General features: G+C 42.5%; 1 protein-coding gene across 1 annotated transcript in view; it reads right to left on the reverse strand.

Annotated features, from left to right (window-relative positions):
- DNAH3 (dynein axonemal heavy chain 3) overlaps positions 1-22,325 on the reverse strand; it is a 211,811-nt gene that overhangs the window by 21,258 nt on the left and 168,228 nt on the right. The window contains 3 exon segments of the mRNA XM_036824136.1: positions 1,560-3,701; positions 16,714-16,912; positions 20,830-21,012. Of these exon segments, the coding sequence (XP_036680031.1) occupies positions 1,560-3,701; positions 16,714-16,912; positions 20,830-21,012 (2,524 nt within the window).

Below are 22,325 nucleotides of genomic sequence, written 5' to 3' on the forward strand. Positions count from 1 at the left end.
TGGAGATTTTCTTAAAGCTCCCTAGGTGATTTCAATGTGCAGCCAAGATTGAGAACCACCATATTAGGTGAAAGGCTGATGGGAAACTTTATAAAGGAGGCGGTGGAGGAGTAGCGAGCTGAATCACACTGACAATGCCTGAACCCACTGATCAATCTTAATGAAAAAAGATGACCAGACAGTATGTGCCTCCTAATATGGCACACTCTGAGGGACACAGTACCTGCAGTTTCCTGGGAAGTTATCCCAGCTGAATCTAATCAAGCCTCTAGCACAGGGGGACAGGAACAAGCTACATAACACCATTGGATTTTACAGGCCTGTCCTCTCCCAAACACAGCATCATCATTTTACAGACCATATTCTGACCTTGCCCCCATTTCTCTTCTCTACTTTTCCTGGTTTCCCCTCATTTCTCTTGTATAAGCCTGCCACAGAAAGGACATAGGGGAAGGAGAAAAGATGCTATAAAGGGGTCATGAATTGAGCTTTGACAATAACAATAATTTGGGTGTAGGAACCTGGAAAGGGTACCAGTTCATTTCAGCGCCTTCCTCTGATTGCCTTTGAGGAGAAGTGCTGGCTTTCTAACCGGGTCAGGATACATGTCAAATTCCTCAGCTTTCACAGAACTGCCAACTATGTCATTTGCATTTCTGGTATTCTTTCTTCATTCAGCAACAGAGAAAACTAAAGCTTTAAGATTCCCCAACAGAAAAGAAAATGAATCTATTTCTGTCAACAACTCACACCCTTTTATATGCACAAACACTTTCTGGAAAGATACACAAACTGTTAGTAGTGGTTACCTCTAAGAGGGTTAGGAGGAAGATGTACCTTTCACTTTACACCAGGGTTTCTCAACCCCAGTACTATTTACATTTTGGGCTGGATAATCTTTCGTTTTGGGGGACTGTCCTGGGCATTGCAGGATAGTTAGCAGTATCCTTTGCTTCTATCTCCTAGATGCCAGTAGCACCCCCTAGTTTTGATAAAAATGTTTCCCCAAATGTCCCTTGAGGGGACAAAATGGAGCCACAGTCCTATACTTTTTGCATTGTTTGATTTGATTTTATTTTTTTACTACATGCAGCATTAATTACTCAAAATATTTAAAAATTGAAAGAAAAGAAAGAAGCGTAGCTGAGAGAAGCAACAGTCTGAGAAAATGGTCTAAGACAAAGGTGATAAACTAGCAGTCACTTGGCTAAATCTAGCCCTGGCTTAACCCTCATAAAGTTTTTAAGAAAAAATCTGAATGAGATATCAAGATTTAAAAATGGATGATTTCTACCTTTCTGGTTCCTCTTGAAAAAGCAGATGATCTGGTCATCCTGAGATCACATAATCAGATGGCACAATGCACAAGAGCTGAGTAGCAGCTGCCCGCTTTAGGCAGGAAAAGAAGTCTTATGCTGCCCCAGCCCTGCCTTAGTCTGTTAACTGCTTGACCCTCAAAGCCATTTGAATTTGAGATTCCTGCTGTAAGGGACATGCTATTGTCATCCATCCATGCATTCTGGGCTTTTAATATTCCTCACACAACATTCTGCCCTTACCTGCCATTGGGTCTGCACCCGGAGACAACACGAATATCAATGGTGTGCAGCAGCTGGAATCATTGTAGGACCCCTGGAGATCAAACGTAGGGGCTTCAGTGTATACGTTTCCCATGTGTTCAGCAATGAACTTCCGAATGGCTGGAATCATTTTGTCAGGCCGCAGACATCGGAGGATCACCATCCTCTCCAAATCTTGAAGAAATTTCCAAGATCCAGGGAACATCTCCTCATGGGGCCAGGCTGAGTCATAGATGAGCTTCCATTCATTAGCATTTTGTTCCAAATGTTCCATGAGGCCTTTCAGTTTTGGCAACGCGGATGCACGAACCACTTCTGCCCACGCCTTCTCAGACAGCCATTCGGAAACTGGGTTGGGGAAGGGGTTGTCCAGGGCAACGCCTCCAGTTAGAAGAAAGTACCAAATTTCCTCGTTAATTTGCTTTTTCTCTTTCATGATGCCTATCGTCAAGAGGAGGGAGAAAAGCAGCTTGTCCTTTTCAAACAGAGAGCGGCAGACATTGTTGTAGATGCTTAGAGTGAAATGTTCAGTGATGTACTCAATTCGTAGCTCTAGTTCCTCGCTCCTCCTGCTATGGGCCAGGGAGTGCACGTAGAGGTTTATGAACCATGTCAGGGAGTACTGGTACATGGGTTCGATGTGGACCAGGTCAGAGATACAAAAGAAGATGGTGGCAGAGTGGACAGCCACTGGCTTGTAGCCCATCCGAGTCTCATCAATCTGCATTTCTGTCATTGAAGCAATTTCCTGTTTCTCAGAGATTTCTTCGGAAAGCAGTTTGGAGGAGGACAAAATTTTGATGGCAGTCTCGTCCTCAAGGATGTTGCCCTCAGAAAGGGAAAGGACCTCCAAGATCTTATCTTCAATTTCCTTTAGCTGCTTCTTGTTCTTGGCACTTTCCACAATCAACTTGTTCTTTTTCTCTTCCAGTTCTGGCTTCTCCTTGGCGGCCACGATGCCAAGGAGTTGATCTTGGAGGCCCAAGGGGGTGATCATAAAGTTGAGGAGACAGACTTTCACGGCAACTTCAGGGAGATAATGTGGGTTCCTCAAACGGGTTGTGATGTATAACTTAAAATCCCTGGAATATTCGATGATGTTTTCACCAAGCCTCATGTACTCAACCCCTTGCTGTCTGAATGTGGACTTGAGCAAGATGGGTTCAATAAAGGCATCCAGCTCTTCCCCAACATTTTCTAGTAAGACCGGGGTACCAAACTGCAGAGCGCGTTCCAGCGTCCTCACATAGTTGGTATCCGAGAACTTGATGACTGACAGCCTATTTGCTTTCTCCATATTCTTGATCCACTTATTGGCCTGCCCCTGAGGGTCAATCATTAAGGCCCAGCGCCTGGAATTGGATACAATGATGCCATTGTCAATGGAGAAGGAGTCAGTGGGCAGCCCAGCAATCTGCCAGGCACGAATTTTTACAGGGTCTCCTAATGTGTTGCTAAGACTAAAGTCACTGGAGCCAGGGATGACCTTGTCCTTACATTGGGCCAACCACCACTTTTGGCACTCAGCCCGATAATCCACGGTAAAGGCCCCCAGGTAAGCCACGGTCCCAGAGGACAACAACACATCCCCTGTCAGATTAGTATAGCGGACACCCAGCTGCCGGGCAGCTTCTGTCCATCTGTCCTTCTCTCCCCCAAGACCACTGATCAGTTTTTCTGCTCTGATCAACTTTTGGGAACAGATTTCAATGTTTTCCTCCAACATCTTTTTCTTGGTATTCATCTTTTCAAAGTCATCGTTCAGGGCCTGGAGGCGGCCTTCCACCAGCTTCAGCTCTGCTCGCTTCTGGTTCAGTTTTTGCATCTGTGTATCCAGCTTCCCCTCAGCCTCCTTTAGCCGCTCCCGTTTAGGAGCTACCACTTTGGCCACACGATCATACACCTCCATGGCCCTCACCCACTTGCACAGACCCTCACACGCAGATGACACATTTTTAATGATAGCCGGCTGGAAATCTGGGTGATCAATAAACCTTTCCCGGATCCGCTTCATGATCATTGGTGGGATGTTGTCTTTGTCATATGTCTTAAGACTCTCCAAGAATTTCAGATCTCCGAGAATCTTTCTTGATACCCCCCAGTAATCTTCTATCATTTTACCTGTTTGGGACAAAAAACAGAGATAAGACTATTATTAAGACATTCTGCCTGACACTTAGAGCCCTGCAGTGGCTACTTCTCATATTTGGCAAAGAAAAAAAAAATCCAAGGTCTTACAGAGGATTTTTAGGCAGAAGATATGTTGTATGATACCATAATGATGGATACATGTCATTGCATATTTGTCCAAACTTGTAGAATGTGTAACACCAAGAATGAATACTAATGTAAACTATGGACTTTGGATATAATGATGTGTCCATGTAGGTTCATCAGTTGTAACAAATATACCACTCTGGTGGGGGATGTTGATAATGAGGGAGGCTAGGCATGTATGGGAATAGGGGGTATATGGGAAATCTCTATATCTTCAACTCAATTTTGCTATGAACTTACAACTGTTCTGAAAAAATAAAACCTTAATTAAAAAAAAAAGCCCAAGCTTCTTATCATGGTCTGGGTGGCCCACCAACCTTATCCACCTCATCTTTGCCTTGCTCCCTGGTCTTCAGTCACAAGAACCTTCCTTCAATTCCTTGATGATCCCAAGTGCTTCGCTACCATGAGCTCTTCACCTAGGCTGTAAATGGCATCTAGATGGCTCCTGACCAGACTTCAGGCTCATTTTAAAAGCCACCTAGGGCTTCCCTGGTGGCGCAGTGGTTGAGAATCTGCCTGCCAATGCAGGGGACACAGGTTCGAGCCCTGGTCTGGGAGGATCCCGCATGCCGCGGAGCAGCTGGGCCCGTGAGCCACAATTGCTGAGCCTGCGCGTCTGGAGCCTGTGCTCCGCAGCGGGAGAGGCCGCGATAGTGAGAGGCACGCGCACCGCGATGAAGAGTGGCCCCCACTTGCCACAACTAGACAAAGCCCTCGCACAGAAACGAAGACCCAACACAGTCAAAAATAAATAAAGTAATTAATTTAAAAAAAAGCCACCTCTCGGGCTTCCCTGGTGGCGCAGTGGTTAGGAATCCGCCTGCCAATGCAGGGAACACGGGTTCGTGCCCCGGTCCGGGAAGATCCCACATGCCGCGCAGCGGCTAGGCCTGTGAGCCACAACTACTGAGCCTGCGTGTCTGGAGCCTGTGCTCCGCAACGGGAGAGGCCGCGACAGTGAGAGGCCCGCGCACCGCGATGAAGAGTGGCCCCCGCTTGCCACAACTGGAGAAAGCCCTCACACAGAAACGAAGACCCAACACAGCCAAAAATAAATAAATAAATTTATTAAAAATATATATATATTTAAAAAAAAAAAAAGCCACCTCTCTGTGGAGCATTTTCTTTCATCTCAGAGGCTAGAACATCCATTCTCTTTATAGCATTGACGGCAATCTGTGATTTTTTTTTTGGTCTAGTTTTAATTGTCTGTCTCTCCCTCAAAGCTGTAAGCTTCTGGGGAGAACAAGATAGTGGAGTAGTATGACACTGAGCTCACTTCCCTCCATGAACATATCAAAAATACATCTACACGTGGAGTAAATCTCACTGAAAACCAACTGTAGACTGGCAGAAAGACTCTTCTACAACCAAGGCTATAAACAGAGATCGGCATGGAGTTGGGTAGGAAGGGAGGAGAAGCAATCAGGTTGGGACCTGTGCCCCTAGGAGGAGACACAGAAGGGGAGGGGATATCACAGGCTTGGAGATCCTCCCTGGGAGTGAGGAGTTCAAACACATATTGGGCACCCTTGGGATCTGGCACCAGGAAGATAAATTCCTTTAGCTGATTTGAAAACCAGTGGGATTTTTAGGACAAACTGAGACTCCACTCATAAAGAGTGCACACAAGCTTGTCTACTCCCGGGAACAAGAGGAAGGAAGCAGATTGAAATTGCCTGGGGCACTGACCAGCTTCCCACCACTGCCCCAGTATGTGCCTGGCCTGCGCCAAGTGCCTGCTCCAGCTCCTCTAGCTCTGGTGTAGCTCCCCACTAGGGTGAAGGCTTCCATTGTTGAGGAGAGTGTGCACTTGTGGGGGTGGGGGTGGGGGTGGACAGAGCTGGTCCAGCCCTGGCACTGCATCTTAATGGGATGAGGGTATCCATTGCTGTAGTTCATGGAGGCAGTGGATCAGGAGCTGTCTGGAGTCTCCCAGCACACACCTAGCCCATACAGGGTGCCTGCTCTGGCTTCCCTTGCTCCAGAACTGCTCCCCTCTGGGATAAAGGTGCCATTGATGGGAGGGGGAGAACACACATTTACAGAGAATGGAACTAGCTTGGACCCAACCCGCAGGGCTTCTGCTCCAGCACCATGGGACCTGCCCTGCCCCTGACGGGGTGGTGATGACCACTGAGCATAGGAGAAGGCTCATCTCACACCTGGCTCTGGCTCTAGCCCCTCCATCTCCAGCCTCCTTCCCACCAAGGTGATAGCTGCCAGCAGACTCTGGGGAAAGATGTGACCCATGCTCACTTCAAGATTCAGCTCTTCCACCAAAGCCACTGGGCACACATAGACTGCATAGGGACACTCCCACACAAGAACACTCCTTCGAGACTGGGATAGGTAACTGTTTCATGTAATTTCATAGACACAGAGACAGTTAAACAAAATGAGAAGACAGAGGAATATGTTTGAAACAAAAGAACAAGGAAAAAACCCTAAAAAACAACTAATGAAACAGGAATAAATAATTTACCAGATAAAGAGTTCAAAGCATTAGTAATAAGAATGCTAACTGAACTTGGGAAAAGAATAAATAAGCACAGTGAAAATTTTGACAAGGAGCTAGAAAATATAAAAAAGAACCAGTCAGAGCTAAGAATACAATAACTGAAATGAAAAACACAATGGAAGGAATTAACACCAGACTAGATGATACAGAGGAACACATTAGTGATTTGGAAGATAGAATAATGAATATCACCGAATCAGAAGAGCAGAAAGAAAGACAAATAAGAAGAAAAATAGAAAGCAATGTATGAGATCTCTGGAATAACATTAAATGTGCCAACATTTGAATTATAGGGGTTCCAGAAGGAGAAGAGAGAGAGAGAAAAGGGGCAAAATGTATTGGATGAAATCATGGCTGAAAACTTCTTGAACCTCAAGAAAGAAACAGATATCCAGGTCCAGGAATCACAGAGAGTCCCAAACAAGGTGAACCCAAAGAGACCCGTGCCAAGACATATAATTAAAATGGCAAAAATTAAAAAGAGGATTCTAAAGGCAGCAAGAGAAAAACAGAGTCACATACAAGGGAACTCCCATAAAGCTATCAGCTGATTTTTCTGCTGAAACTTTGCAAGCCAGAAGGCAGTGAAATTATATATTTAAAGTGCTTAAAGGAAAAACCCTACAACCTAGGATGCTCTACCAGCAAGATTATCATTCAGAATTGAAGGAGAGATAAAGAACTTCTCAGACAAGCAAAACCTAAGAGTTCATCAATACTAGCCAAACCTAAAAGAAGTGTTAAAATGTCTTCTTTAAGTGGAAAAGAAAAGGCTATAACAAGAAGTAAGAATTTATAGGAAAGGGAAAATCCCACTAGTGAAGGCAAATATATAGAAAAGGCTGTGGATCAACCACTTAAATAAGCTAGTATGAAGATTAAAAGACAAAAATTGTTTAATCAATTATAACTACAATAAACAGTTAAGGGATAAACATGAAGATGTAAAGTATGACATCAAAAACACAAAACCTGGGGGAGGGGAGTAGAAAAATATAGCTCATTTACAATCTGTTCAAGCTTAAATGACTATCAGTTTAAGATAAGTAGATACAATTATAGGTCAACATATATGATCCCCATGGTAACCACAAATCAAAAATCTACAATAGATACACAAGAAATAGAAAGGAACATAGCATAAGACTAAAGAAAATGATCAAACCACAAGAGACTAAAAGAAGAAAAGAACTGAGAACTACAAAACAACCAGAAAAGAAGTAACAAAATGGCAATTAAGTACATACTTATCAATAATCACTTTAAATGTCAATGGACTAAATGCTCCAATCAAAAGACATAGAATGGCTGACTGGATAAAAAAACAAGACTGCTGCTTATAAGAGACTCACTTTAGAGCTAAAGACACACAGACTGAAAGTGAGGGGATGAAAAAGATATTTCACACAAATGAAAATGAAAAGAAAGTGGGGGTAGCAATACTCATATCAGACAAAATAGACTTTAAAACAAAGTCTATAACAAAAGACAAAGAAGAGCATTATATAATGATAAAGGGAGCCACATAAGAAGATATAACATTTGTTAACATATATACACCTAATATAGGAGCACACAAATATATAAAGCAAATATTAACAGACATAGGGGAGAAATTGACAATAATACAATATTAGTAAGGGACTTTAATAACACCCTACTTACATCATTAGACAGATCACCCAGACAGAAAATCAATAAAGAAACAGTGGTCTTAAATGACACATTAGGCCAATTGAACTTAACAGATATCTACAGGAAATTCCATCTAAAAACAACAGAATACACATTGTTTTCAAGTGCACATGGAATGTTCTCCAGAATAGATCACATGGTAGGCCACAAAACAGGTCTCAACAAATTTAAGGGGCTAGAAATTATATCAAGCATTCTTTCTGATCACAACAGTATGAAACTAGAAAGCAACTACAGGAAGAAAAATGGTAAAAACACAAACACGTGGAGACTAAGCAACATATTATTAAAAACCAATGGGTCAATGAAGAAATTAAAGAAGAAATCAGAAAACACCTTGAGACAAATGAAAATAAAAACACAGCTTTCCAAAACCTATGGGACAAAGCAAAAGCAGCTCTAAGAGGGAAGTTTATAGTGATACAGGCCTACCTCAAGAAACAAGAAAAATCTCAAATAAACAACCTAATCTGCCAACTAAAGGAGTTAGAAAAAGAAGAACAGTCAAAGCCTAAAGTCAGCAGAAGGAAGGAAATAATAGGGATTAGAGAAAAATAAATAAAATAGAGATAAGAAAATAGAAAAGACCAATGAAATGAAGAGCTGTTTTTTTTTTTTGAAAAGATAAACAAAAATGATAAGCCTTTAGTCAGGCTCATCACAAAAGAAGAGGACAAAAATAAATGAAATAAGAAATAAAAGAGGAGAAATAACAACAGATATCACAGAAATACAAACCATCATAAAATAATATTATGAATAATTATATGCCAACAAACAGGGCAACCTAGAAGAAATGGATAAATTCCTAGAAACATACAATCATTCAAGACTGAATCAGGAATAAACAGACAATCTGAACAGACTAATGACTAGTAGTGAAATCAAACTGGTAATCAATTAAAAAACTCCCAGCAAACAAAAGTCCAGGACTGGATGGCTTCACAGGGGAATTCTACCAAACATATAAAGAATGGTTAATACCTATCCTTCTCAAACTATTCCAAAAAACTGAAGAGGATGGAACACTCCCAAATTCACTCCATGAGGCCACCATTACCCTGATACCAAAACCAGACAAAGACACTGCAAAAAAAGAAATTTACAGGCCAATAATTCTGATGAATATAGATGCAAAAATCCTCAACAAAATATTAACAAACTGAATTCAACAATATGTAAAAAGGATCATACACCATGATCAAGTGGGATTTATTCTAAGGATGCAAGGATGGTTCAATATCCACAAATCAATCAATGTGATACATCACATTAACCAAAGGAAAGATGAAAATCACACGATCATCTCAATAGATGCAGAAAAAGCATTTGTCAAAATTCAATATTTATTCATGATTAAAAACGCTCATCCAAATTGGTGTAGAGGGAACATATCTCAAGCATAACTAAGGTCATTTATGACAAACCCACAGCTAACATCATACTCAACGGTGAAAAGCTGAAAGCTTTTCCTCTAAAATCAGGAACAAGATAAGGATGCTCACTCTGGCCACTTCTATTTAACATAGTATTGGAAGTCCTAGCCACAGCAATCGGACAAGGAAAAGAAATAAAAGGCACCCAGATTGGAAGGGAAGAAGGAAAACTGTCACTATTTCCAGATGACATGATACTATATATAGAAAACCCTAAAGTCTCCAAGAAAAATAATAATTTTAACTGATAAATTAAATTTAACCAATAAATAACTGATAAATGAATTCAATAATGTTGCAGGATACAAGATTAATATATAGAAAGCTGTTGTTTTTCTATACATTAATAATGAAAGAGAAAGCAAGAAAGTAATCTCATTAAAATCATGTCAAAAAGAATAAAATACCTAGGAATAAACTTAACCAAGGAGGTGAAAGACCTGTACTCTGAAAACTATAAAACACTGATGAAGGAAACTGAAGATGACACAAATAAATGGAAAGATATCCCACGTTCTTGGATTGGAAGAATTAACATTGTTAAAATGTCCATATTACCCAAAGGGATCTATAGATTTAATGCAAAAACCTATCAAAATACCAAAAACAGAACTAGAACAAATAATCCTAAAACATACATAGAACCACAAAAGACCCTGAATAGCCAAAGCAATCTTGAGAAAAAAGAACAAAGCTGAAGGTATCACAGTCCTTGACTTCAGACTATATTACAAGGCTACAGTAATCAAGGCTACATTATGGTGTTGATACAAAAAAAAGATACAAAGATCAATGGAACAGAATAGAGAGTCCAGAAATAAACACACTCAAGGTCATTAATCTACAACATAGGCGACAAGAATATACAACGGGGAAAAGACAACCTCTTCAATAAGTGCTGCTGGGAAAACTGGACAGCTACATGTAAAGAATGACATTAGAACATTTTCTCACACCATATACAAAAATAAGCCCAAAATGGATTAAAAACTAAATATAAGACTGGAAACCATAAAAGTCCTAGAAGGAAACATAGGCAGAACACTCTTTGACATAAATCATAGCAATATTTTTTTGGATTCATCTCCTAATGCAAAGGAAACAAAAGCAAACCTAAACAAATGGGATCTTATGAAACTCAAAAGCTTTTGCATAGCAAAGGAAACTATGGACAAAACAAAAAGACAACCTACTGAATGGGTGAAAATATTTGCAAATGATATGACTGATAAGGGGTTAATATCCAATATATATAAACAGTTCATACAACTCTATTAAAAAAAACAAACAATCCAACCAAAAAAATGGGCAGAAGACTTGAAAAGACGTTTTTCCCAAGTAGACATACAGATTGCTAACAGGCACTGAAAAGATGCTCAACATCGCTAATTATTAGAGAAATGTAAATCTAAACCACAGTGAGGTATCACGTCACACCTGTCAGAACGGTTATCATAAAACAGACCACAAATAACAAATGTTGGAGAGGATGTGGAGAAAAGGGAACCCTCAAATACACTGGTGGGAATGTAAATTGGTACAGCCACTATGGAAAACAGTATGGAGGTTCCTTAAAAGACTAAAAATTGATCCAGCAATTACACTCCTGGATATATATCTGGAAAAAACAAAAACAGTAATTCAAAAAGATACATGCACCCCCAATGTTCATGGCAGCATTACTTACAATCGCCAAGATATGGAAACAACCCAAGTGCCCATCAAGAGACGATGGGATTAAGAAGATATGGTATACATATATACAATGGAATATTACTTAGTCATAAAAATGAATGAAATACTGCCACACAGCAACGTGGATGAATCTGGAGGCTATTATGCTTAGGGAAATAAGTCCAACAGAGAAAGACAAGTACTGGTATGTTATCACTGATATGTGGAATCTAAAAAACAAAACAAACTAATGAATATAACAAAACAAACAGACTCACAGATATAGAGAACAAAGTAGTGGTTACCAGTGGGGAGAGGGGAGGGAGAGGAGCAATATAGGGGCAGGGGATTATGAGGTACAAATGACTATGAATAAAGTAAATAAGCTACAAGGATATATTGTATAACATAGGGAATATAGTCACTATTTTATTATAACTTTATTTTTTTAGATTGGCATCATTTTATTTTTTTTAACATCTTTATTGGAGTATATTTGCTTTACAATGTTGTGTTAGTTTCTGCTGTACAACACAGTGAATCAGCTATACATATACATATATCCCCATATCCCCTCCCTCTTGTGTCTCCCTCCCACACTCCCTATCCCACCCCTCTAGGTGGTCACAAAGCACCCAGCTGATCTCCCTGTGCTATGCGGCTGCTTCTCACTAGCTATCTATTTTACATTTGCTAGTGTATATATGTCAATGCCACCCTCTCACTTCGTCCCAGCTTACCCTTCCCCCTCCCCATGTCCTCAAGTCCATTCTCTACGTCTGCATCTTTATTCCTGTCCTGCCCCTAGGTTCTTCAGAATCTTTTTTTTTTTTTTTTTTAGATTCCATATATATGTGTTAGCATATGGTGTGTGTTTTTCTCTTTCTGACTTACTGCACTCTGTATGACAGACTCTAGGTCCATCCACTTCACTACAAATAACTCAATTTCATTTCCTTTTCTTGCCGAGTAATATTCCATTGTATATATTTGCCATATCTTCTTTATCCATTCATCTGTCAATGGACACTTAGGTTGCTTCCATGTCCTGGTTATTGTAAATAGTGCTGCAATGAACATTGTGGTGCATGACTCTTTTTGAATTATGGTTTTCTCAGGGTATGTGCCCAGTAGTGGGATTGCTGGGTCATATGGTAGTTCTATTTTTAGTTTTTTAAGGAACCTCCATACTGTTTTCCATAGTGGCTGTATCAATTTACATTCCCACCAACAGTGCAAGAGGGTTCCCTTTTCTCCACATCCTCTCCAGCATTTACTGTTTGTAGATTTTTTGATGGTGGCCATTCTGACTGGTGTGAGGTGATACCTCACTGTAGTTTTGATTTGCATTTCTCTAATGATTAGTGATGAGCATCCTTTCATGTGTTTGTTGGCAATCTGTATGTCTTCTTTGGAGAAATGTCTATTTAGGTCTTCTGCCCATTTTGGGATTGGGTTATTTGTTTTTTTGATATTGAGCTGCATGAGTTGCCTGTATATTTTGGAGATTAATCCTTTGTCAGCTGCTTCATTTGCAAATATTCTCTCCCATTCTGAGGGTTGTCTTTTCCTCTTGTTTATGGTTTCCTTTGCTGTGCAAAAGATTTTAAGTTTCATTAGGTCCCATTTGTTTATTTTTGTTTTTATTTCCATTTCTCTAGGAGGTGGGTCAAAAAGGATCTTGCTGTGATTTATGTCATAGAGTGTTCTGCCTAGGTTTTCCTCTAAGAGTTTTACAGTGTCTGGCCTTACATTTAGGTCTTTAATCCGTTTTGAGTTTATTTTTGTGTATGGTGTTAGAAGGTGTTCTAATTTCATTCTTTAACATGTAGCTGTCCAGTTTTCCCAGCACCACTTATTGAAGAGGCTGTCTTTTCTCCATTGTATACTCTTGCCTCCTTTATCAAACATAAAGTGACCATATGTGCATGGGTTTACCTCTGGGCTTTCTCTCCTGTTCCATTGATCTATATTTCTGTTTTTGTGCCAGTACCATACTGTCTTGATTACTGTAGCTTTGTAGTATAGTCTGAAGTCAGGGAGCCTGATTCCTCCAGCTCCGTTTTTCTTTCTCAAGATTGCTTTGGCTATTCGGGGTCTTTTGTGTTTCCATACAAATTGTGAAATTTTTTATTCTAGTTCTGTGAAAAATGCCGTTGGTAGTTTGATAGGGATTGCATTGAACCTGTAGATTGTTTTGGGTAGTATAGTCATTTTCACAATGTTGATTCTTCCAATCCAAGAACATGGTATATCTCTCCATCTGTTTGTATCAGCTTTAATTTCTTTCGTCAGTGTCTTATAGTTTTCTGCATACAGGTCTTTTGTCTCCTTAGGTAGGTTTATTCCTATAATAACTTTTTTTTTTAATTAAAAAAAAAAATTTTAGGGGCTTCCCTGGTGGCGCAGTGGTTGAGAATCTGCCTGCCAATGCAGGGGACAGGGGTTCGAGCTCTGGTCTGGGAAGATCCCACATGCCGCGGAGCAACTGGGCCCGTGAGCCACAATTACTGAGCCTGCGCGTCTGGAGCCTGTGCTCCGCAGCAAAAGAGGCCGCGATAGTGAGAGGCCTGCGCACCGTGATGAAGAGTGGCCCCCGCTTGCCACAACTGGAGAGAGCCCTCGCGGAGAAACGAAGACCCAACACAGCCAAAAATAAATACATAAATAAATAAATAAATAAATTTTTATATTTTATTTATTTATTTTTGGCTGCACTGAGTTGTTGTTGCTGCACGCAGGTTTTCTCTAGTTGTGGCGAGCGGGTGCTACTCTTCGTTGTGGTGCGTGGGCTTCTCATTGCGGTGGCCTCTTGTTGCAGAGCATGGGCTCCAGGCATGCGGGCTTCAGTAATTGTGGCACACGGGCTCAGTAGTTGTGGCTCGCAGGCTCTAGAGCGCAGGCTCAGTAGTTGTGGCGCACAGGCTTAGTTGCTCCACGGCATGTGGGATCTTCCCGGACCAGGGCTCGAACCTGTCTCCCCTGCATTGGCAGGCGGATTCTTAACCACTGTGCCACCAGGGAAGTCCCCTTATAATAACTTTAAATGGCATATAATCCAAAATAATTTTGAGTCACTATGCTGTACACTCGAAACTAACATAATAAATCAAGTATACATTTAAAAATATTTGTATGCTCCTTCTGTGTTTACTACAATCTGGCACAGTGCCTAATTATCAGTTTTCAGTATGTATTGAATGAATGTTGCCCCTTATCCCAGTCACAGGTGAAGAGGGCAACTGGATCCATGGGTATGTGTTTCGAATATTCTTTTTCAAATATGGGAGGTGGGTCGGATGGAGCGCATTAGGCCGTCCTTGTGATGAATCAGTCCTTCTAGTGAGTGAGTAAGTGAGTGAGGCTGTCTCCAGACAAAGAGTGAGGGTGGGGGAAGCAGCTTATAGACTTGCAACAAAACAGAAGGCTGTCCTTGGCCTGCCCAGAAACAAAGCAGGGCCCTTATTCACCTTAGCAGCCTTCATGCTGACTAATAAATGAGTGAGCCCCGATCCCATCCCAGGGCAGTGCTCCTTTTGTTAACGTGTTAGAAAAAAGTCAAACTCTTTGACTCAGGTAATTATAAACCCTTGCCAAGCTCAGGCTCATCAAAAAAAATTGTACTTGAGATATCATATTAGGTACAACAGGTCAAATATGTCTTATTCCTAAAGCAAGCTTAGACACCAAACAAATATTTCCCATAAAAGTTTTTGTTTGCATTCTAGGAAATGATCTGCTTTGTTTAAATTCAAGGTACCCAAAACTAATTTAATTGCTCTTTTGCTCCGTCCCAATGTACTGGCTAAATTCTGTGGGTTACATGAATAGTACACAAAATTCACTTCAATTTTAAAATAAGAAAGGTGAATGATGCATCCTGTGCCCACCATCAATGATCCAAGAAGAGAACTGATTTTTTTGTGACCTGGCCGTGCTTTGCGTATCTCAGCAGTTCTCAATCCTGGCTGCACCTTAGAATCACCTGGGAGCTTTAAGAAAAATACTAATGCTCAGGCCACACCCTAGACCAAAGGAATAAGAATGTCTAGGAGTGGGGGCAGGGGCTTTAGCATTCTTTAAGCTGCCAGGTGATCCCAGGGTGCAGCCAGATTATACCTCAGCTGCTTCCCTAGAGGAGTCTCCTGTAATGTCTGCTCCCTGCTTGTCCATCCTGATCACCTTTGCATTTCTTCATGTGGTTTTTGGCCTGAAACCAGCCAAGGAAGAGGGAATGCTAAACAATGGGAAGCAGAAGCCAGAGTCTCCCAAATGAGGGATCAGAAATTTCTAACATATCGGAAGGAATGGAGGAACAGCAGGACTGTTTGAAGGATACAAGGATTCAAAAGATAGGAGATATCCCTGGAGATGGTTTATAAAGTCCTTGTTCAATTCTAAGACACTGGTTTTACTGCAAGATCCTACATCTAATTTGGATTTTAAGAATGAATTTTCACCTATTCATGCTTCTCAGGCTTGATTATATAAGCTTTCCTCTTTCCCTCCCCTATTCCTTTCTCCCCTCTTCTAAGTTTCTGTTTCCTTGTCTTCCTCAGGCCCATCAGTTTCAGTCTTTCCCTCCCTTGCCCCTGTCTCTCTCCCTCTAATCCTTCACCAGCAGCTCATGTTCCTCCTCACCCCGTCCCCAACCCAGACCTCTCCTGTTCTCTCTGTGTGTGTCTTTGTCTCCCTGTCTCTGTCTCTCTTCTTTCTGGTCTCTTTTCTTCCCACTCACTCTCTATTTTCGTATGTCTCTGTATCTCTAGGGGTCTCTGTCTCCATTTCTCACTTTCAGCTTTTCTGTCTCTCTGCCTGTTTTTGTTTGTTTCTCTCTCCCGCCCATATCTTTCTCTCTCTGTCTCTCTGTATCTGACATTGTAAGAGTCTCTCCCTCCCTCATTCACCTCCCCACCTTTTGTCTTTCTCCCTCCTGATTTCTTTCCCTCCCAACCTCCCTCTCCCTGTTCACAGTCTCTTCGTGTCTATGTGCATGCATATGAAGGCATCTAGGTGTCCGGGTCTCTCCCCATTTATTTCTCAGTCTCTGTCTCTTTCTCTCCATCTCTCTCTCTCTGTCTGTGTCTCATTCTCTTATCGTTTTTTCCTCTGGTTATCTCTTTCCGTGTCTGTCTCTTTTTCTGTTTCTCCTTTATCTTTCTCTCTCTAGCTCTTTCTGTTTCTTTCTCTTCCTCTCACCCACACACTACTCTGTGTGCTTGCTCTCTATCAGTCCTCTTGTCTCCATGACCTTCATTTTTGTAATGATTTGTAGGCAGGGGCCTTGACTGAGCTTGGCTTCACCCAAAGATGCCTGCATTTTCCTTACTGACTGAGAGGAGAGAGGATGATGAAGAAACACAAGTGAGCGCACACGCATCCTGGTGCCTTTCTTATTTCTCCCAAGACACCACGATACTGCCTGCAGGCCTGGGGCCAGATGAGCGGGGGTGCGGGCAGCCTTCCTGCCAGGGGAGCACAGCCCATGCAGGCCACTGGGTCGGGAGGGGTGCTGGGGGGTGGTTACCGCTGCCACTGGAGTCTGGCTTCCTCTCTGGTCTCAGCCCCTTCATCACACAGATGCTCTCCATGACCAGCTTGACAGGACCTGGTGGGTTCTGCATCGACTTCACCAGTGAGATGTCTGCTGGGTTCAGGGTGTCCAGTGCAGCAAGTGCAGCCTCCAGGGCCGGCATCGCCTCTGCCAGATCCCCTTCACATTCGTTCTGCAGGCGGCACAGAGACAGAAGGGGTGAGTGCCTGGTGCCCGGCACACTGGGGGTGAAGCAAGCTCTGCTCCTGGGGGAAGCAGCAGAAGTGAGAAGAGGTGCCTCCCGCCCCAGTGTCCTTCCAGGACACTGCTCCCTCCCGGAGGTTCGCATGGCGAGGGTGGCTCTCACAGGCAGCAGGGAAGCATGCATGCATTTGGGAGCTGTGGTTTGGATGCCTTGGACATTTGAGAATTTACCGGTTTTGCGATCTTAAAAAAATCAAGCTTTTGGTTTTTAACGAATTCCCAAGAGGTATATGCAGTGAGTGACCTCATACCCATTGATCAAGGATGGGTTGAGAAGATGAAGTAAAGAATGAAGCCTAGGGGTGAGTGACAGATGGGCAGGGGATTAGGGCAAGTTTGGGGAAGAATAAGGCATGAGGGGTGGGAGAATGTCAGAGATGGGGTGAGGGTCTGGGATGCACTGTAGCTCAGAGATGGGGTAGGGGTGGAGCTGGGGATAGGGTGGAGTTTAAGGCAAGACTTTAAGGAGGAGGAATGGGGATAGAGATTAGAGCTGGGTAGTGAGTTCTGGGAAAAGGAGACCATATATGTTTTGTCCATTATTTCTTTGTTTGAAAACAAAGCTAATATAATGGAATATTATTCAGCCATAAAAAGAAATGAAGTAACAATTCATGCAACAACACAGATAAACCTTGAGAACATTATGCTAAGTGAAAGCAGCCAGATAGATACAAAATGCCACCTGCTCTATGATTCCATTCACATGAAATGTGCGTAAAAGGAAAATCCACAGAGGCAGAAGGTAGGTTAGTGGTTGCCAGGGGCTGAGGAGAGGGAGGAATGGCTAGTGACTGCCAATGGGTACAGGTTTCTTTCTGGGTAATGAAAATGTTCTAGAAGTAGATAGTGGTGATTGTTGTACAACTTTGTGAATATACTAAAACCTCTGAATTGCATGATTTAAAAAGGTGAATATTAATGGTATGTGAATTATATCTCAATTTTTTTTAAAAAAGGGAAGATTAACATTATAAGATTTCAGAATTTTATAGATTACAGTTGGCCCTCTGTACCTGTAGATTTGGAACCACGGATCCAGAGGGCAGACTGCAGGGGCTTGAGCATCTGCGGATTTTGGTATCTGTGGGGTCGGGGGCCGGGGGGGTGGGGAGGGCTGGACCCAATCCCCTGCAAATACAACTGCATTTAGCAGTTCAATTACCAAATCCTCCTCCAACAACAACAATGAAACGAGGACTCGAGAGGTAAAATGAGTTAGCCAATGTCACAAAGCTGGTTAGTCAATGAGCCAAGCTCCAACCCTGGGCCCCTGGCTCCCCACTCAGTGAATTTTCTGTTAGTCTCCCAGCGCAGGGACTGATCACACAGCCATGACTGAAGTGAAACTTCACAAGAGAATGTTAAAAGCAGCATGTGTCAAAGCCTATGTCCTGCACATTTATTGTGATAAGCAAACAAAATAAAGGAGGTTCCACCTTCTTACATACAGGTGTGTGCACATGTGTATATATACACGCGTGTGTATATCACGGATTCTTTAGGTTTTCTGCTTTTCCTATAAACTTATAGCAAGGTTTTATTTGGCTTCCTTATATTAACCCCCACCCCCAGATGAGCCACGTTAGATATCCCCAGTATCAAAATGGAACATCCTGCTTTGGATGGTAAGAATGGCTCAGTTCCAGGGGCAACTCAGTTTGCCCCTTCTTCAGCCCTAGGATATGTGCCAGAGTGCAAGACAAGGGGAAGGACCAGAGCTGACCCCTGCTGCTTCTCATGTCCAGCTTCAGAAAGGGTTTGGTGGCAGAGGAGACTACGGGTATTGGCTCAGCTACATCTTCGGATTCTCAGTAGATTTCAACCCTCCCAGGTGCCCCTGGTGTCCTATTATTGATAGTTCTGTGTCCCTTTCTTATAATGTGCCAGACAACTAGTGGTCCGCATTCACATTATGCCTCCCAGTGGCCCGGTAGCTCTGCTTCTTTCCTAAGGGTAAGGCCTGGATTCTAGCAAGTTTGTTTGTTAAGTGACTCAAAAGGCCTCTAATTGTAACATTATCTCTAGCAGTGATTCTCAACCCTGACTCTGCATCAGAGTCACTGAGGAGCATTTAGGGCATCCTCATGGTCAGGCTCCACACCCAGGGATTCTGATTCATTCAGTCTGGGTGGGGTCTGGGCATTTGCATTTTTAAAACTCCAAAGCTCTGTTGAGAGATTCCAGCTGATACTCTGGAAACACTGAAAACAAGGCAGGAAGGAACAGACTTCAATGCCCAATAGCGGAATGGCTACTTGATAGGTGAAGCACCTACTTAAAATGGTCATTAAAATGATTATATGACATTTTGGAAAAACATTTGTGATAAGCTGTTAAGGAAATTAAAAAGCATAAAGCAAATCACAATTATGCTATGATTGCAATAACAAAACTATCCACGTGTATAGACAGGAACTAGAGGAAAACTTGGAAAATTGGAAAGGTGTTAAAGTTGAGCTCTTAAAAATTCTTTTGTATGTGTTATGACACCATTTGTTTCTATGATAAAAAAAATTATAATTAAAAATGACCTCTGTGGGGACTTCTCTGGTGATCCAGTCGTTGAGAATCCGCCTTACAATGCAGGGGGTGCAGGTTCGATCCCTGGTCGGGAAGCTAAGATCTCACATGCCGCAGGGTGGGGCAACTAAGCCTGCACGCCGCAACTACTGAGCTCGCCAGCCACAACTAGAGAGAAGTGCGTGAGTCCGCACACTCTGGAGCCCACATGCCGCACAATGAAGATCCTGCGTGTGGGCCGCAACTAGGACCTGACACAGGCCCCCCCCCAAAAAAACACCCCAAAAAGTAAAATAAAAATGACCTCTGTGGCTTAGCAGTGCACAGAGCAGCAGGGCTGTTTGAGGCATGTGAAGCACAGTGCTTGCGGATGAAATGTAATCAACTCTGCAGTACTCCTGACATCATTTATTATCCTTGTTACAGGGGAAAGAAATGATCCATTAGCTTAAAAAGAATCGACCAATGTAAGCAAACCATTTTATTTGGAAGCAAGCTCTTGTTTGAAGAATGGTCAGAAGAATTTTCTAACTGCTAAGTGGAGACACAGGGACAAGCATCTTCAGCTAAGTGCCAAGAGCCTTGGAGTCTGATCCTACCAACTAGCTCTGCGGCTCTGCAAAGTCAATTTACCACTGAACCTCAGTGTTGTTGACGTCTAGACATTGACGGCTATCATTAGTAAGTCCAAAGTCATTGTGATAATGGAACCGTATACTTGAAAGTGCTTCGGTAAGTATATAACATGAACATTAATCAGATTTTCTTCTAATATCTGAATATAGGTGAAGCCCTTCCCAGGACTGTTCTTCTTTGGTATAAGAATTACCTTCAAATGGGGTCCTCTAGATTCAACAATCTGTCATTTGACAAATATGTACTCCACAGCTATGACATGCCAGCCACATTTGAGCAAAACCGTGATTGAGGTGAAGGAGATAGCCAGAGGGAACAGCCAGTGCAAGGGCCCTGGGATGGGAACATGCCTTGTGTTTGTTTGGGGAATAGCTAGGAGGCTGGTGTGGCCAGAAGAGTCAGTGAGGGGAAGGTAATAAGAGATAAGGTTAGATCTTGTTGGGGCTTATAGGACTTGACTCTGAGTGAGATGGAGAGTATTTGTAAAACAATAATGCTTCCTGGAGAGAGCCAGGTGTCATTTACTAGCTATGTGATGCTGGGAAAGCATCCTTTCAAGCCTCACTTTTTTCCTCTGCAAGATGGGCATGACCATGCACATTCTGCAAGCCTTTGTTAGGCTCTAGTGAGATAATAGATGAACCCTGAAAATGCTGGTTCCCTTTCTTCTCTCTCAGCAGTTTATACCTTGATTCCTTGAGCAGTGGCGGCAGCAGCATTGGCTTCTTCTTCATCGGCTTGCACCAGAAGTTTCTTGGCATCGGCTTCTCGCGTCTCCCCTTCAATTTTCACCATCATCTTAGCGGTCTCCTCAGAGGTCTGAATGAGTTGGGGTTGGAGGGCAGTCAGTTCTACTTGCATGACGGCCACCTAGCAAGGAGAGGAAGGTGGGAGGGGTGCAGGGTCACCTATGTCAATGCCGAAAATGGCATGGCTGGCAAAAGTTGAAACGATGCTCTAACCTATGACACACGCAGAAAATACTAATGATTTTAATGGTACTGGGTACATATTTGTTGGCTGGAGTTTCTCTCTTTGATCTTTCAATATTTCGTTACTGAGTTCATGCTATGTGTTGTCGTTACCAAGCTCTGTGGCAGGCACTATACATATAACAGTAAACAAAAAATTTTTTTAAAGATACAACACAAAAAAAGATATTCCTCCTGCATTGAGCCTACACTCTAGTGTTGGGGGCAGCGAAAGACAGAACAAAAGTAAGTTAGGGGGAAAAAAAACCCCTACATTTTTTAAGGCTGTGAAGGAATCATACATGGCTGAGAGAGCTGGGATAGAAGGAACTTTCAAGGCCATTTTTCCCCAACAGTCTGATGCTCTCTAGAAAATTCCTGCCAAGTAGTTTTCTGGCCACTGTTTGAACACTCCTAATGGTGGGGAGCTCGCCACCTCTCAGGGGAGCTGGGCCATTTTTCAGGCAGCTGAACACATTAGATTTCGTGATAAGGAGCTGGAATTTACCCCCAGGCAGTTTTTCCCCACTGGTCCTGATTCTGCCTTCTAAGGCAGCTCAGATGCTTATCTGAAGAGAGTTTCATGACCTTGAACCCACTGTCCACAGAAAGCCCACATGAGAGAAGAAGCATAGCATGCTGGCCTGGTTAGGAACACAGACTCTGCAGTCATGCAGATCTAAGTTTCAGTTTTGGCCTCACAACTTGCATCAGCTACTCACGAAGCTGTGTGATCATGGGCAAGTTGCCTGGCATCTCTGGGTCCTTGGTCTCTTTGTGTGTAATGTGGTGATAACAGTACTTTCCTCATATACAGCACCAGGCACGTGGTAGGGCTTCAGTAATGTTAACTGGCACCACAGTCTCTTTACTGGTCTAGACTGTCTCAGGTCATTTTGCTGCTCAACACAGTTTGCTCACCCTTGTCTGGATAGACTCCAATTTTCAACATCTCTCTAAAAGCTAAGGACCCTGAATTGGACCCAGCAACTGCAGGAGCAGAGCAACAGAGGCACCTCTGATGTTCTTTCCCATCCCTGTGCTGCATGTTGGTGGGTCTGCTGTACTCAGTGACAGGTCAACCTACTGCAAACCATTCAGTTGCCTGAGTTCTTTTTTTGTTTTTTTTTTAACGTTTTTATTGGAGTATAAATGCTTTACGATGGTGTGTTAGTTTCTGCTTTATAACGAAGTGAATCAGTTATACATATA

This window comes from Balaenoptera musculus, chromosome 15 (assembly GCF_009873245.2).
Source record: "Balaenoptera musculus isolate JJ_BM4_2016_0621 chromosome 15, mBalMus1.pri.v3, whole genome shotgun sequence".
Lineage (NCBI taxonomy): Eukaryota > Metazoa > Chordata > Mammalia > Artiodactyla > Balaenopteridae > Balaenoptera > Balaenoptera musculus.